Source organism: Bidens hawaiensis, unplaced genomic scaffold, assembly GCF_021521415.1.
Source record: "Bidens hawaiensis isolate Kalapana, Puna unplaced genomic scaffold, B.hawaiensis_p1.1 tig00004931_1, whole genome shotgun sequence".
Taxonomy (NCBI): domain Eukaryota; kingdom Viridiplantae; phylum Streptophyta; class Magnoliopsida; order Asterales; family Asteraceae; genus Bidens; species Bidens hawaiensis.
The window spans coordinates 393,637-411,119 of record NW_027491311.1 but is presented as its reverse complement, the minus strand read 5'-3'; the positions used below and the strand labels follow the sequence as shown (position 1 = coordinate 411,119).

Genomic DNA, 17,483 nt, shown 5'->3' with positions numbered 1-17,483 from the left:
TAAGATTCCCGCTTACAAGAAACCTAAGACCAGAATCAAGGCCATGTTACATAACTCTCCAGATTACTCACCTGAATCCTCACCTACACAACAAGACCAACCCATCTCTACCTTCTTAGGAGACCTGCCACCCTCCCCACCTCAACAACAACCTCAAACCACTACACCACCCGAACAACCAAAATCAGTTGAGCCTTTACCTACCTCACCATTTAGCTCATCCATCTTCAGTTCACCAATCAAATCCACAAGTCTATGGGCCCAAACCTTTACAGCTTCATCACCTACACAACCTACATCATCCACCAATCAACCCGAAGAAACCACACCACCAACTTTTACCACCTCACCATTGCCCACCCAATCCATCACCCTAGCATTCCAATCAACATCACCACCCATCCTATCCGACACTCCACCAACCACAATCCTCTCAGCAAAACCCATAGCCAAAGGAAAGTCCTTGACGCCTCCAGTATACGCGGATCCTATCCTTGATAGGATCATCAAACTGGAGGAATCAAATGCTAAGAGGGCTGAACGTGAACGTGTGTTTCTTGAGTACATCAAAGCTCAAAAGAAAAAGGATCTTGAGGATGCGAAGGAGAAAGCGGCCTTGATCAACCACATCGTGATTCTGGAGGAATCTAAGGATATGCACAAAGCCCTAATTGACAGTTAAAGAACGTGGACTAATCATCTCTAGACACGTATCAATTATCAACAAGATATGCTCAACAAAGAAGCTCTATCAAATTCTTATCAGCGTTCTGAAAACACCAAAGTGGCTGATCGGGTAGAGACGCTTGAGAAGAATCTACCAGCAGCAAATATTCTTGAAGAACGTCTGTTTAAGAAGATTGACGACGCGACTGCTGCATGAGATGTTGAGAAGGATGCCACCAATTCAAGGGTGTCTATGCTTGAGGGACAGTTACCATCACCCGCCTCTCTCGGTACACTCATTGCTGAAAACACATATTTCAGAACCGAGATCGAGGCTATTCAAGAGAAAATTGCTACTTAGGAGCGTTTAAACGAGCTCTAGTTGAAGGCGAAGGAGGAGATGACCAACAAGTACAAGGCGGCCTCCAAGCTCATAGGAATGCGTGATGATGATTTTGACACGCTCTAGGCTCGTCTTAACTCAGTTTTTGGAAGTTGGAGGAAAACTGGTCAGACATCACAGATGGGGAGACCACAACCTACCGCTGGTCCTGGTGTGGCTGTGCGAGCTGAGCAGGTTGTAGGATCTGAAGGAGAGGCGCCAGTGGATCAGGTTGTACCACTGATCGGCCAAGCAGGAAGTGTTGTTGGAACCAGCTTAGGAATTTCTCATGTTGAACAACCTCAACCCCAAGCTGGTGATGATGGTGCAGATGGTGATGATGAAGAAGATAGTGATGATGAAGATGACGAAGACGATGAAGATGTGGATAATAATATCCACGATAGCTTCGATGATGATGACGGATGTGATGGTGGTAATGGCGGAGCAGGTGTGACAGGCTGAGGTGGAGGTAACACTCAATCACCTCCACACGATCAAGAGCAATGTCATGATCCTGTCATACGTGAGGCTGCCAAGAAAGTGAGAGAAGATGATGCGGGCATCGAAAGTTTATATAAAGAATTATTTGATGATGCAGGTATAGTTTCAGGTGTGATAGATGAGTTTATAGAGGCTGGGAACCAGTCATATCTACTCACGCGGAGGAAGCTGAAGATGATGACTACATCAACTACTCGCCAAATCTAGAGACACCTCCAGCACAAGATCAAGCAACATCAGCCCCTGAAGTTAAACCTGTGGTTGACCTAGCTGCAGACTCGTCACAAGCACCAAAGAAGAAAACGAGGAAGACTCACTACGTGACAAGTCGTGCCAGTTCTTTCTCCCTCAACTATCCTTACCATGATGATTCTCTAATCGTGTACACAAGGTACAACAGAGAAAATAGTTGTTGGGCCATTCGTCGGGCAAGTGGAGATCTCATCTCCTCACCAACAAGCAGTTACATACCCTGCCCGAGCTTGATATCAACTACTTCAGAAAGATGGTGGGAGGTGGAGACTACGATGAGAATCTGGATGGCTAGGTGACACATCATCTGAAGCATCAATCAAAGGTGGGTTATGCAGATTTTGAAGTAAATAAAGGCCGGAAGTTCAAGAATCCAAGAGAGATTGACCCAACAACTGAAAAGAGGAGAGTAATGTGGAGGTATGCGGCTCCCAAAGACAGCCGACTCATATATCATGGGGAACCATTCACTCCAACTTTTCCAAGACTTCCTCGGCTGGGAGTTAGACAATACAACGGGAGAAGCCGTCATCCACTGCAAGACGATGCATGATCTGAGAGTGTTTGATGAGCAAGAGCTAATGGGGCTAAGCAAAGAAGATATTCTGAAGCTCTAGAACTCGCCCCTGCCCACGGTTGAAGACATTGGCCGTCAGAACACTGATAGAATAGTTGAGGCTTTCAACAAGTTTGTGAAGAGACTGGTTGAGATTCCACTACCCGAAGACGGCATTTTAGAGTACGACAAGGAAGGCTTCCAATACTAAAGACTAGAGGGAGATTGTTGGGCCCCGTTTTGTTTAGTACTGAAGTTAATGTATTTGGGCTTGTGTTTTGTAGTTGTATGTTGTTTGGGCCCAAGGCCTTGTAAAGAAGCCCATTTGGGCATTTAGTGAAATGAAAGTATTCTCATGCATGCTTCCCTATAAATAGGAAGCATGCCATGAGAAACTAACCATTTTTTTCAATCTATCTTCTTGTTCTCTCTCTCTCTCTCTCTCTCTCTCTCTCTCTCTCTCTCTCTTTCTTTCTCTCACTCTAGAAACTGAACATAAAACTACAAGATCCGAGACCAAAGGTGTCTTAGTGTGATATTTCGCTAGCACCCAAGATTAGTTGTTAGATCCGACCCCTAGTGGACCTACAGAAGCTCTTGAATCAACTATGGCATTTTAGAGATCAACAACAAGTTGTTGAATTCATTGCCATATACACAGAACAGTAGTGTAACCACCATCAAAAGAATAACAAATCTGAACACTACAACTCTGTTTGACTTAGCATCCACCATCAAGTCGTTTGAAATGGGTGATAAGCTCACACTGAACAACCACGTTAGCTCTCTTAATCAAGCTGGAGTTTCTACTGGTATGGGAATCAGCTCAGCATTCCTCGGTCAGTCACACTGTAACACTCCGGTTTAAGCGAAAACGCCCAAGTGTGACGTACAGATTGTTCAAACACACGTGACACTATTTGGTGACAATAATAACATTAATTCATTTAAAACATCATGTAACTCAAGTTCCAATGTAAAGAAGTACATCCAAATCAAAGATAAACAATCATAATAATAATCCGTTTATTTGAATACCCAAAACAAACTAAGTGTCTTCCAATACTTCTTCCTCTAATCATGGTACCTGTAACATATGTATAAAATACGGTCAGCCATAAATATAGCGGGTGAGTCCCCACAGTTTTATATACATAAATAAAAATCATACAATTCATGGACAAGTGATAAACGACCAAGTAAAGTCCTTTCCGGCTGGTATTACCCAACGTACTCAGGTAATCGCGCAAGTAAGGTCCTTTCCAGTTGGTAACAACCAATGTACTCGGATAATGAGGTCCTTTTCCACTCGGTACAATGGACCTAAGTGCAAAGGGGGTTGTATGATCATACTTAATGAGGCTACAACATGCAAGTACATTCAAGCAAATAAATAAACAAACACACAAGTCCATATAGTGAATTGTAGTTTGTAATTGAAATCAGAATACTTTGAATTTTGTAATGGATACATACGCTACCCCAAAATATGAAAACATTTAAAAAGTGGTTGTGAAAAACTTACCTTATAAATTGAGGTAAAAAGGAAATCCGAATGCGTCGAAAAGATTGAGAATGACAAAAGAACCGAAAGCGTCACAAAAGCCGAAATGGGCGATCCACACCAACTACGATAGGTAAATACGAGACTTAATCGAAAATCTTATAGGGGCATTTATTGTATAAACTTGAGAGTTAGTTAACAATTTATTAATTTTATGACTTTTGATTATTATATTAATACTCATTCTTGAACGGAAATCTTTGGTTATTGTAACGATATAAGTATTTTAACGGCAAGAATATGAAGTTCATATGTTCGAAAGACTTGAACTAATGTTTACAAATCGAAATTATATTTATTGTTTTAGCGAAATGATTTTTAGTGAAATAAAGTTTACGTTTAAGATTAATAAACGATTTTTAATTACGGTTTACGAAAACAAAAAATTCGGTTTTTAAATGTGAAGTGGTGACATATATTTTATATATAATTTAGATAATTTTTATTTAATTTAAAAAGGTTTTTATGATTTATTTATGATTTTTAAATGATTAAAAATTAACTAGTAAAGAATAATAAATTAAATAACTTATATATAAAAAAATAGTGTCAGACCCGGGTTTCGAACCTGGGTCCATGTGTTACAAGGCTAGTATTCTATCCAGTTGATCCTGAGATGACATTCGTTTAAGTTATGGTTTTAATTTTATATATATATGGGTTCTAGTGAAAACTCCTCTTAAAGAGAAAACTTAAAAACTCCTAAAAACTTCTAAAAAACTATTTTTAACTTTTTTTTAAATTTTTTTTGAAGTTTCTTTTTTTTCCATTATTCTTATATGTTGTTATTGGTTCAAAAAAAAAACTTGTCGGTAACCTCATCGGTATAGTGCGCATGTGTAATAGTGTGTATTGCATATATGCAAAAGCGTTTGTATTGCATAGAATACAACACTATTGCACATATTTGATACACACTATTGTATATATGCAATATAAGACTAATACACACATCGAATACACATTAGTACGTATGTGTAATACAACATTAACGCACATGTGCACCACATCGACTTTTATTTTATTATTATTTTTTTTCCATGTAATACAACACTACTACACATTTACAATACACAAATATTGAATATATGCAATAAAACACTATTAAACTCAAAAATACATAGTAATACACATGTGTAATACAACGGTATCGCACAGTAATACGTATGTGTATTACAGCAGTTTTTTTTTTGTTTTTTTTATTTTTTTTATACTTTTCGAGTGAAATATAAGAAAATATAAGAATAATGGCTAAAAAAAATTTTGAAAATATTTTTTTATTTTTAATTAAAAATAATTCTTTAGGAGTTTTTAAGTTTTCTCTTGATCCTCTCCCTACATATATATATATATATATATGTATGTATGTATGTATTATTAGTTTTGAGGTTATATTATGTATTAATAATAACAATAATAACAGTTTACAAAAAGAAAAGCTTGACCCGAGTTTCGAACCTGGGTCTGTTGTTTACAAGGCCAAGGAGTTAACTAGTTAAGCCAGATGATAATCTGATTTTTAGAATGAGAACAATGATATAAATATATTAACTTAGGTTCATCTTCCACCTCAAGAACCCAAGTTTCAATTCCGGATTTCTGTTCTATAATTGATTAGTTAGTGTTAGGGGTTTTAATTATTTGATCAACACTAGCATAATGCATATAATAATTACCCGTTAATGTGTAGTTTCGACGGAGAAGTCGAAGTCACCGGAGCCAGTGACTTGACGGAGGATTACGGCCAAATAAAATAAAATGAGAGTGATTGAGATGTGTGAGCGAGTTTAGCTCAGTCCTAGGTCCGTATTTATACTAGTTAGAGGAGCGTATACGCGTTAATTGCAATGATTTTATTAGCACAATTTTCGGCAAAGATTTCGGGTTTGATTCGCAGCTAAATATTGTTATAATATAATTAATATGATATATATCGACGTTAATTGATGACAAAACGTGTTAAACTAAAATTTCGGGTCAAACATCGAACATTAAATGTCGGGAATACTTTATTTATGATGAATAATAATGATAGTACATTGAAACGACCCAACGGGTCGGGTTAACAAATACAAATATGGATCGAAATCGACGAATGTCACAGCATTCCCTACTTGAAAATTTCGTCCCGAAATTAGGCAAAAGAATCCGCATCAAACAAATGAGGATACTTGGTTCGCATTTGATCTTCACGCTCCCGGGTGAATTCAGCGTCATGTTTAGATTCCCAACGAACCTTTACCAAAGGTATACGGCTATGTTTGGTCTCTTTTTCCTTGCATTCCATAATATCCACCAGCTTCTCAACAAAATGCATAGATTCATCGATGCGCACTTCGTTAAGTGGTATGTGGAGATTTTCCTTGGCTAAGAATTTATTAAGATTCAACACATGAAACGTCGGATGAACATTCGCGAGTTCTTGCTGAAGTTCAAGAATATAGGCCTTGCTACCAACACGATCGAAAATATTGGAAGGTCCAACATATCAAGGAGATAGTTAACCTTTCTTACCGAAACGAACAAAACCCTTCCAAGGAAATACCTTGAGAAGAACACGATCACCAACATTAAACACGAGAGGTCATCTACGGTTATCAGCGTAGCTCTTTTGGCGACTACGAGCGGCTAAGAGATTTTGTCGAATTTGCGCAATTTGATCAGTGGTCTCCTAGACAAGTTTGGGACCGGTGATTTGGGCTTCACCATTCTCATTCCAACAAATAGGAGAACGACACTTACGACCATAGAGTGCTTCAAATGGAGCCATACCGATGCTCGTATGAAAATTATTATTATAGGAGAACTCAATAAAATGAAAATGAGAATCCCAGTTTCCACCAAAATCCAAAACACAAGACCTAAGAATATCCTCAAATGTTTGAATCATTCGCTCGGATTCCCATCAGTTTGAGGATGATAGGCGGTGCTAAGATCCAAACGAGTTCCCAACGCGGTTCACAAAGATGACCAAAAGTGAGAAGTAAAACGACTATCACGGTCAGAAATAATACGCAAGGATACACCATGACGGCACACGATACGCTAAACATAGATCTGAGCGAGTTTATCAACTGAGAACTTTTCTTTAATCGGAATGAAGTGCGCGCACTTAGTCAAACGGTCGACAATAACCCAAATTCCGTCGTGATGGTTTCGAGTGGTTGGGAGTTTAAATACGAAATCCATGGTAACATCTTCCCATTTCCAAATCGGGATGTGAAGTTGCACGAGTAAACCAGATGATCGCTAATGCTTGGACTTAACTTTAACGCAAGTAAGGCACTTTGCGACGTACAATGCAATGTCTTTCTTTATACCGGGCCACCAAAATGTGGACCGTAAGTCAAAATACATCTTATCCGCACCAGAATGAATGGAATATCGCGACTTATGAGCTTCGTCCATGATGAAAGTATGAAGATCATCATAATTGGGAACCCATAAACGATTAAAGTAATACAACAAACCATCACGCTTAGTTTTGAGTTGAAACTCAGCGCCACAAGACATTTCGTCGTGCATATTACCCTTGGTGACAGAAACATGTTGGGCTTCAAAGATCCGGAATTGGAGATCAGTTTGAACAGTCACACTATGGAGCAAGATAGATTTCACATGGGTCTTTCGACTAAGGGCATCAGCTACAACATTCGCTTTACTGGAGTGGTAGCGAATTTCACATTCGTAATCTAAGTAATTCGGCGCATCGTCGTTGCCGCATGTTTAGATCCTTTTGGTCAAAAATGTGTTGAAGCCTCTTGTGGTCGGTGAATACCACACATTTTGTGCCATAAAGGTAATGTCTCCAAATTTTCAACGCAAAAACAATAGCACCGAGCTCGAGATCATGCGTCGTATAGTTCTTTTCATGAACTTTAAGTTGCCGTGAAGCGTAGGCATGACTTTACCTCGTTGAATAAGGACACAACCAAGGCCTTGGTTAGAAGCAACGCAATAGACAACAAAGTCCTCGTTACCCTCGGGGAGAGCAAGGATCGGCGCATTGCAAAGCATACGTTTGAGAGTTTGGAATGCTTCATCTTGCTTTCATCCCCACACGTAAGGTTTATCCTTATGAGTCAAGGCAGTTAGGGGTAAAGCGATCGTGGAAAAATTGAGGACGAAGCGACGATAATAACCCACAAGACCAAGAAACGAATGAACTTCGGCGGGAGAGGTTGGAGTCTTCCAATTCTTAATGACTTCGACTTTGGCGGGGTCAACTTGAATACCCTTTTCGTTTACTATGTGCCCTAAGAATGGAATTTCGTTCAACCAGAATTCACACTTCCAGAACTTCGCGTAAAGTTGTTCCTTCCTCAAAAGATCAAGGATGGAATGAAGGTGCTTTGTATGCTCGGTTTTGGACTTAGAACATATGAGAATATCATCAATAAAGATAGTCACTAATTTATCTAAGTATGGCTTGCATACACGGTTCATGAGGTCCATGAATACCGCGGGTGCTTTGGTTAACCCAAACGGCATAACCCTAAACTCGTAATGTCCATATAGAGTTTGAAAGGCGGTCTTCGGCACATCATCTTCATGCATGCGTAATTGATGATAACCCGAATGAAGATCAATCTTGGAGAAGCAAGAAGCTCCTTGAAGATGATCGAAGAGATTGTCGATGCGAGGCAAAGGATAACGATTCTTAACCGTAAGCTTGTTGAGCTCGCGGTAGTCGATACACATACAAAAGGAACCATCTTTCTTCTTGACAAACAAAACAGGTGCACCCCATGGAGACGAACTAGGGCGGATGAACCAGGCATGTGATCAATGCGGAATTCAACTTCTCGAACGGGAGGAAGACTAGAAACGTCATCGGGAAACACTTCGGGATACTCATGAACAACCGGGATATCTTTAATCTTTTGCTCTTTCTTTTCAACTATGTGAGCCACAAATGCCATATACTTCTTGCGTAAGTATGTTTGGTCTTGAGAGCAAGTTATGAGGTTAAGACTCGAAGGACAAAGCTTTTCAACAAGAGTGCGAAGGGTTTGACCATCGGCGAGCGGTATGCGAATGAACTTTTCAAAACAAACAACTTCGGCATGGTGGGAGGACAACCAATCCATGCCTACCATGATGTCAAAACTTCCCAATTGCATCAAAATGAGATCGATTGAGACCGTGTGGCCATTAAGATTCATCTTGCAACTTCGAATAACGGAATCGTTCGACATGGATTTACCATTCGCTACTTCAACAATGTACGAGCTCTTAACTTTAGACCGACGTTTAGCAAGCAACAGTTCAAATTCTAAGGATACGAAACACATATCGGCATCGGTATCAAATAATATAGATGCAAAGCGGTCGTCTACAAGAAACATACCCGTTCACCACATCGCCGTTTTGTTGAGCTTGGTGGGCATTCATCATGAAGTCAAGCCCACGATTATCTTAGGGAGCTTGAAAGGCTTGAGCGGCTTGACCCTCTTGGGGTGCGGGTGCTTGAATTGCTGGGAACGGCTGCGCTTGAGCTTGATTAGCTAACAAAGGTTGAGCTTGTGGCTAAATCGCTTGATAGGATTGATAAGCTTGGAGTTGAAATTGCGGGGTTGGAGCCAGTTGAAGCGGTCTCACATTTGAGATTCGCGGATACGCGTTGCGGAAGTGGCCAGGGTCACCACAGTTATAACAAGCCCGCATTTGGATAATGGGTGGGGCAAATTGCATGGGTCGAGGATTTGGTTGAGCCGCCCGCGGGGGAGACCCTATGGTGGTTTCGCGACAAGTGGCACTAAGATGTCCGTAACGGTTGCAACGGTTGCACTGTCGGCAAGAGGCATAGGATGGATGGTGACGTTGGCATGTGCTACAAAACAGGTGAGGTCCGCCATAGGGTTTCTTGAGTGGTGGTGCGGGATTGGCTTGAGTTTGAGGTGTGGGTTGTTGGGTTAGCACGTAGTTTTTGCGCTTCTTATTGCGGTTGTGGGAGGAGTACGTGGGTTTGGATGATTCGGGTTTGGGTTATATGGGTTCAGCAGTAGGTTTATCGGCTAGTTTCTTGGATGCTTTCAATGTCAAAATCCCGGCTTTGACATGGTTTTAGGTTAATGTTGCGGCTAGATTGATTGTGTCGCCAAGTTCTTTAGGCGAACTACTGAAAACACTGTCTTGGATCAGCCTCGGTAGTCCCCTAATGTACTTTTCGATGGCATGCGAATCAAGGGTGACGAGATGCGGCACCAACACACTTAGCTCGTTGAAATGGGAAGTGTAAGCGGAGTGCTCACCACCCTCTTGCTTAAGGTTCCAAAACTTATCCTCCAAATTCATAAGCTCATTTGGAGGACAAAACTGCTGGGCCATGAGATCCTTCAGTTCGTTCCATGGCAAGGCCATGGCAGCTTCAGCACCGCGGGTCGACTTTTCCTTGACCCACCATGTACGAGCACCTTTCTTGAAAACACCTGTAGCGAATCGGGTTTGCTTATCATCCAGACACTCAATATGGAGAAACACGCTCTCCATCTTTTTGTACAACTGAATTAGGGCAGTGGCACCTTGAGTTCCGTCAAAAGTGGTAGGTTTGGCACCAGTAAAGTTTTTATAGGTCACAACAGGAGCTGAAGGCATGGGAGGAGGAGGGTTAACGTTAGCCATGATGTTCTGGGGCATCTGGGTCATGATATTAGGGAGGACCGCTGTCATGTGCTTAGTGATCTGGGAAGTTATCTTGTGGCTAGAGGTTCCAGATGATCGTCGCTTAAGGTTCCCGAAAGCCTTTCTGCGAACAAGGGTAACGAAAATCGCGAGTCTCGAATACTGCATGATATATAAAGAAAAGAAATCTTTGTTAAAGTTTGTTAAAATATGAAAACTATAATAATAATAATTATAATAATAATAATAATAATAATAATAATAATAATAATAATAATAATAAGTGTTATGAGGAACTTAGAATTTTTATGAATCACCATGGACTCTTATGTTCCAACACAAAAACCAAAATTTTGAAAATAAATCAAACCAAAAGCTGAGTATTCGTGTATCACCATGACTTGTCAGACTTTCGGTTAAAACATATTGTAAAACATTGAGGGTCGGAGTCACACGTTGCATGAACCACCATGACTTGTGTGACATCCTAAGGAGTGAAACCATATCCTTATCACAAAGAGGACATGATCACGGTTGAAAACATAAAGTGGTGACTCGTATGGCATTTGGTGTGGTACGTTTTTAGGGCCGTCTCCGAGAATTCAAATACCTGGGCCGAACTTTAAAAAAAAGGCCCAAAGGCCCTAACAAGTAACGAAATACATAAGATAGTTTTTTAAATGACATTAACGTTATAACAATAAAAATAGCAAATATATAGTAATAAACTCAAATACAATAGTAGCTAAGCTCTAACCGATTATTCATGAAGCTCTCCTAGCATTCTTGACAGTAAACTGTTTGATCACCTCTTCGCGGTTTATACTATCTAAGATTTCGCTCTCGATGGCTTTCATCGCCAATCCATTAAGTCTTTCTTGGGACATTGTGGATCGTAAATAAGATTTTAATAACCTCAACTTTGAAAAACTTCTTTCTGCGGATGCCACTGTGACTGGAATAGTTAACAATATTCTTCTATATGCAATCCTTGCATTTGGGAAATTTTCTTGGGTCTCCTTCAAATGCTTCAAAACTTCAATAGGGCTACTAAATTCCATGGTATATAATATGTCTAATGAGCTTAACTCCATATAAAGCTCCTCGCCATCAATATCCGATCTTCCTTCAAACTCTAGTGCATTTTCAAGAAAATTACAGGATAACTTAATATCTTCATCTTCATTTCCCCTCAAGTTTTGTGGAAACAAAAATCCAAATAATTTCTCAAAATTTTTGAATTGATCAAATCTTGTCTCAAGAGAAGTAATAGCTTGATCAATAATATATAAAAAATAATTTACTCTAAAATTCTCTTGAGGAGCAAATGAAGCTTCTTGGCTACTTGAACAATTATCACTTTGTTTTTTCCTTTTAATTACACGTTTTTGTGCAAATATCAGGTCGATTCCCATTTCAAAAGCAATCTTCTCTGCTTCGTCTATTGATTTTGAAAAACCATTTTCTCTAAATTCCTTGAAGAAGTCAATCAATCTCTTTATTTCTTTAATAGCAATCTCTTGGTGCATATATTTCGATTGTAACCCTTTTCCTCACTATATTCACCTTGTCTAACACTTCATACCAGATGATAATTGATACCAAAAAGTCAAAACCAATATTTTCTGCTATTGTAGTTGCTTCATCTGCAATTGCAAGATCACCATTTTTTCTCCAACTTCAAGTAAAGCCTCTCGTACATCAGCAAGTTGCAATTTAATAGCTTTAACACTTTCTACACGACTTTCCCAACGCGTTTGAGACAAAGACTTTAGACTCCAAGATTTAACATTATCTTTCAAATTTTGCCATCAATTATTAGAATTTACAAAGATAATATACATACGTTGGATCTTTCCAAAAAACTCTTTCCTTTAGTAGAAATGGTAGCCATATCATATAATATAATATTAAGAGAATGGCAACCACAAGGAGTGTAAAATGCTCTAGGATTTTCATTTAAAAATCTCATTTGCACTCCTTAGTGTTTTCCTTTCATGTTTGCTCCATTGTCATAACCTTGACCATGCATATCATCCAGTTCTAAACCAAGAGACTTTAACTCCTCAACTGTAATATCAAATAACCTTTTCCCCATGGTATCATTAACATCCAAAAACCCTAAAAAGCTCCATTGTCATAACCTTGACCATGCATATCATCCAGTTCTAAACCAAGAGACTTTAACTCCTCAACTGTAATATCAAATAACCTTTTCCCCATGGTATCATTAACATCCAAAAACCCTAAAAAGGACTCCTCAACAGTAACCGAATTAGAAGAGAACTTTAAATACCTCACAATTATAGTCATATGTTCCTGGTGAGTTGAATCTGGAGTGCAATCCAATATGATAGAATAATACTTTGCTTCCTATATCTGATTTATGATTTCTTTTTCAATTTCTTGAGCTATATTAAAAATTAACTCGTTTTAGATGTTATGTCCAAGATAATGAATATGAACCTCATCATATATGATCCGCCGGACATGCCCTTTGTTAACCGGGTCAAACTGTTGCAACATTTCAACAAGACCCAAGAAATTTTCATTACCTATTAAAAACAAATTCAAATAAGAAGTACAATTAGTTACAATTTGACTGAAGTAAAAAAAAATTACCATTACCTTTTTGATACAGCTTTTCTTTTGTTCCACGAAATGTTAAATTATTTTTAGCAAGAAACTTGACTAATGCAACGATTCTTAAAAGGACTTGTATCCAATAGTATCTTTCTTTCTTGAATTGCTCGTACTGAGTTTTATCAATTGTTTCGTTCAACTTTTATCTTTTACGCATATCAAACCAACTATTCATATTTGTGAGATGATCCAAGGAAACTTCGTGGTTATTGACACTAGTGAAAGCATGGTGCCAATTATTATAACCTTCCGCATCCAATTCGGGAGCCCTTTTCTAAACACTTTACAACAAAAACAAAATATCTTATCTACCTCTATCGAATATACTAGCCAAATTTGATGAAGTTCTTGTATATAAAGCTGATGAAAATCATCTTTTATGCTTATCATACGGACCATGTACTATATTATTATCTCTTTTAGGACCTTTCTCAACCAAAAGTTTAATCTCATCAGAATTAAGTCCTTCCCACCTTCTTGGATCAAATATATCAACATGGTTATGCTTGACAAGCTCCTCATTTATATTAGCCTCAACATGCTCTTCCTCTTCCGGCTCTTCAAGTACTACTTCCACATGATCTTGTTCATTAGCATTTTCTTGCTCTTCAATAGGCTTTTCAACTGCCGATTTTTGTATAAATTTATGCATAGCACCGGCTTGAGACTTTTTTATTGCATCATCTCATTTTCTTTTTTTACGCTTTTGAGCACCGGATAATTGTTGAGAAGGCATATTTGTAAGGCCCCAAACCCCGGGAACCCCACAGTTGGTAATCGTTCAGAACACTTGTAAAATAATTAAACTTAAAAACAATTCTTTCCATTAAAAACAACATCTCAGAGTATAATTTAGCGGAAAACATAAATAATAAAATAAGTTCCCAAAACCCGGGAATTTTGCCCAAAATCAACATAGTTATCTTTAAATAAAAACTTTTAAAAATAAAAGTTTAATAATAAAACTTCAATTCCCGTATGCCCTTCACCGTCCAAGTAGCTTCGTACACGTCCAAGCGATAAGGCATCCTCCTCCTAACCTGAAACTCACACTAACATGCACACAAAGTCACCTTGAGCTGAGTGAGTTCAAGTTTTAAGTAAATAACATAAGTAGTAATAGTTAAGAGAGTCAAACCAAAAGTTTTAAAAAGTAAAAGGGTGCATCCATCCAATCATCATTACCGAAAACTAAACATCCTCATACATATATATACAAAATGTATATGTAAACATCCTTTCAATTACATCTCTATATATATCACAGTATGTATATATAACATCCACGTATAACATCAGGGTCGAGCAAACGTACAACCCAAACACGTAACATCAGTGCATGCAAACACAAAGTAGGCATACACAACATCAGTAGTCGAAACGACTACAACATCGCCAAATATAGGCCAAGCAATAATGTATATATACATATATATATATATATATATTTAACATCCCAAGGCCTACCACATACTAGCAAGCCTATATAAATTCGTTTAAAAACATTTCATCATGTAAGAAAACACTTAGGTGTGCATGCTAGCCCAAAAGTAAAAAAGAGTAAAAAGGGCATCATTAACTCACCTGAAATCAATCGAACACCTGCAACGAGCTATGAAATCCCTAAGTGCACAATCACAAGCAAGGGCCTGTAAATTATACACAACACGTTACTAAACTAGACTGTAAGAACACTCTTGCCTAATGGGCCATTCAAGCCCAACTCTTGGGCCCAAGGCCCAACAACTTGGCCCAAGGCCCAACACTTGGCCCAAGGCACAACAACTTGGCCCAAGGCCCAAGGATAATCAAATCGGGTCGAATGCGCGTGTAATAAACCTTAAAACCATTTGTTAAACGAATCAGCCCGAATGAACCAAATTCCATTTTAGATCTTTTCATTCATCAAGATTATGTCACCCGAGTTGATAGGGTTGACGGTTCCTTTTTACAACTCTTACTTTAACGTTTAAAAGAAAATTCGCTCACCGCCGACTCGATTGACGAAGCACTAACCACTACAGCCCCGAGCATCAAAAAATTAATTTTTCCACAGCCCTTAAACTCCCATAGGGCTGTACAAACTGATTCGGTTGGTCACCCGATCAATTAACACATCAAACTCAACAATTTGCAATTCTACACCCGATAAACCCTAGTTTTCGAACTAAAATCGATTGACCGACCTAAACACCTCCAATGACCACGAAATTTTAATATGATTTAAACGCCATGCCTGGGGATCTTTCTACACCAGAAACTCTAACTTTTATCCATGGGAAGTAGGTCAATTACACCTTGGCCGAAAATCTATCCAACGAAAAGTTTTGGCAAAATTGAGTATCAAAACGATTAGGGGTGAACAAAAAGAGTGTTGGGGCTTGTAGTACATACCTTGAACTACTTCTAGGAGCTTGGAATCGATCAAAAAGTCGAAGCAATGAAAGGGGGGAGGGGCTGGAACCTGCCGATCGCCACTGCAGCTGAACTAGGGTTTAGGTTTTTTTGTTTAGTGTTATATCATAAAACTTTTTCATTCTAGCCCCCAGAAAATAATAATAATGCAACTTGGGAAAAATGTTGAGCGATGAGACATACCGGGATGACGTAAAGGCTTCTGAGGAACGTCGGATAGATCCCGAGAATTATACATACTCTACAATCCATAATTCTTGAAACCGGAATTAACGGGCGTTACAAGTCCACCCCCCTTACAATGGGATTCGTCCCGAATCCCGATGCGACAGGAACAGCTGCGGATAATGCTTCATCATATCGCCTTCGGACTACCAAGTGGCCTCGGAACCCCTATGGTGTTTCCACTACACCTTTACCTATCTAACCACCTTAATTCTCAAACGCCTCTCCGGACGGTCAAGAATAGAAATCGGTTGCTCAACGTAGCTCAGCTTACTATCGAGTTCGATATCATCAAGAGGCACATGGGCCTCTTCATCCGCCAGGAATTTCCTCAGATGGGACACGTGAAAAGTAGGATGAATCCCCGCAAGCTCCTCGGGCAATTCCAGCCTATATGCTACCTCACCGACTCGGGCCAATATACGGAACGGGCCAATAAACCTCGGACTGAGCTTCCCCCTCTTACGAAAATGAATAATGCCCTTCCAGGGAGAAACTTTTAACATAACCCGATCCCCAGCCTCAAACACAATAGGCCTTCGCCTTTTATCTGCATAAGACTTTTGACGATCCTGTGCGGCCTTCATAAATGCTTTAATCTTGTCGAGTATCTCAGTCGTAGCCTCGACCACCTCTAAACTACCCAACTGCTTTTGACCAATGGAACCCCAACAGACTGGAGTCCTACACCTCCTACCATACAACATCTCAAACGGTGGCATCCTAATAGTGGCGTGATAACTGTTATTATACGAAAACTCCACCAACGGTAAGTGTCGGTCCCAACTACCACCAAAATCTATAACACAAGCCCGCAACATATCCTCGAGAGTCTGAATGGTCCTCTCGGACTGACCATCCGTCTGCGGGTGATAACCAGTACTAATGAGGAGTTTGGTGCCCATCACCTCGTGAAACCTTTTCCAAAACTTGGAGGTGAAACGCATATCCCTATCCGAAACAATAGATACCGGCACCCCGTGCCTAGAGACGATCTCACGAATAAACACATCGGCCAGCTGCTCAGAATTAAAAGTCTCTCGAATCGGCAAGAAATGGGCGCTCTTGGTCAATCTATCCACAATTACCCAAATGGTGTCATAATTACCCCTAGGAGTACGAGGCAGTTTAGTCACGAAATCCATAATAAGATGCTCCCATTTCCACTCAGGTATTTTCAATGGCTGAAGTTTCCCAAATGGCTTCTGATGCTCGGCCTTAACTTGTAGACACGTCAAACACTTACTTAGGTACTGAGCCACCTCAAATTTCATCGCAGGCCACCAATAATTTTTCTTCAATTCTTGGTACATCTTGGTCGCGCCCGGGTGAATAGAATAGCGCAACTTGTGTGCCTCATCCAAAATTTTATCTCTGAATCCCCCATACCTTGGTACCAATAAACGACCATCTTTATACTTCACCCCGTCACCGACGTGTTCCAACAATTTCTCCTGACCCCAAACACGTTTTGACATAATCCATTCCACCTGCAACGCTTCATTCTGGACGTTGGCTATTTGTTTCAAAATGTTGGGTTTGAGAATAAGTTGGTAGGATTTCACACGAATAGGCTTCGGTCTCTCCTTCCGGCTCAACGCGTCGGCCACCACGTTAGCCTTACCGGGGTGGTACATAATATCCAAATCATA

General features: G+C 39.6%; 1 protein-coding gene across 1 annotated transcript; it reads right to left on the bottom strand.

Moving 5' to 3' along the window:
• Positions 1-11,312: 11,312 nt before the first annotated feature.
• Positions 11,313-12,077, bottom strand: LOC143628361 (uncharacterized). Its single transcript, XM_077097977.1, has one exon. The coding sequence runs from the start codon at positions 12,075-12,077 to the stop codon at positions 11,313-11,315; it is 765 nt and encodes a 254-aa protein (XP_076954092.1).
• Positions 12,078-17,483: the final 5,406 nt, after the last annotated feature.

Excerpts from the sequence above, each read along its gene's own strand:
- LOC143628361 (XM_077097977.1), bottom strand. The coding sequence starts at position 12,077 with ATGCACCAAGAGATTGCTATTAAAGAAATAAAGAGATTGATTGACTTC.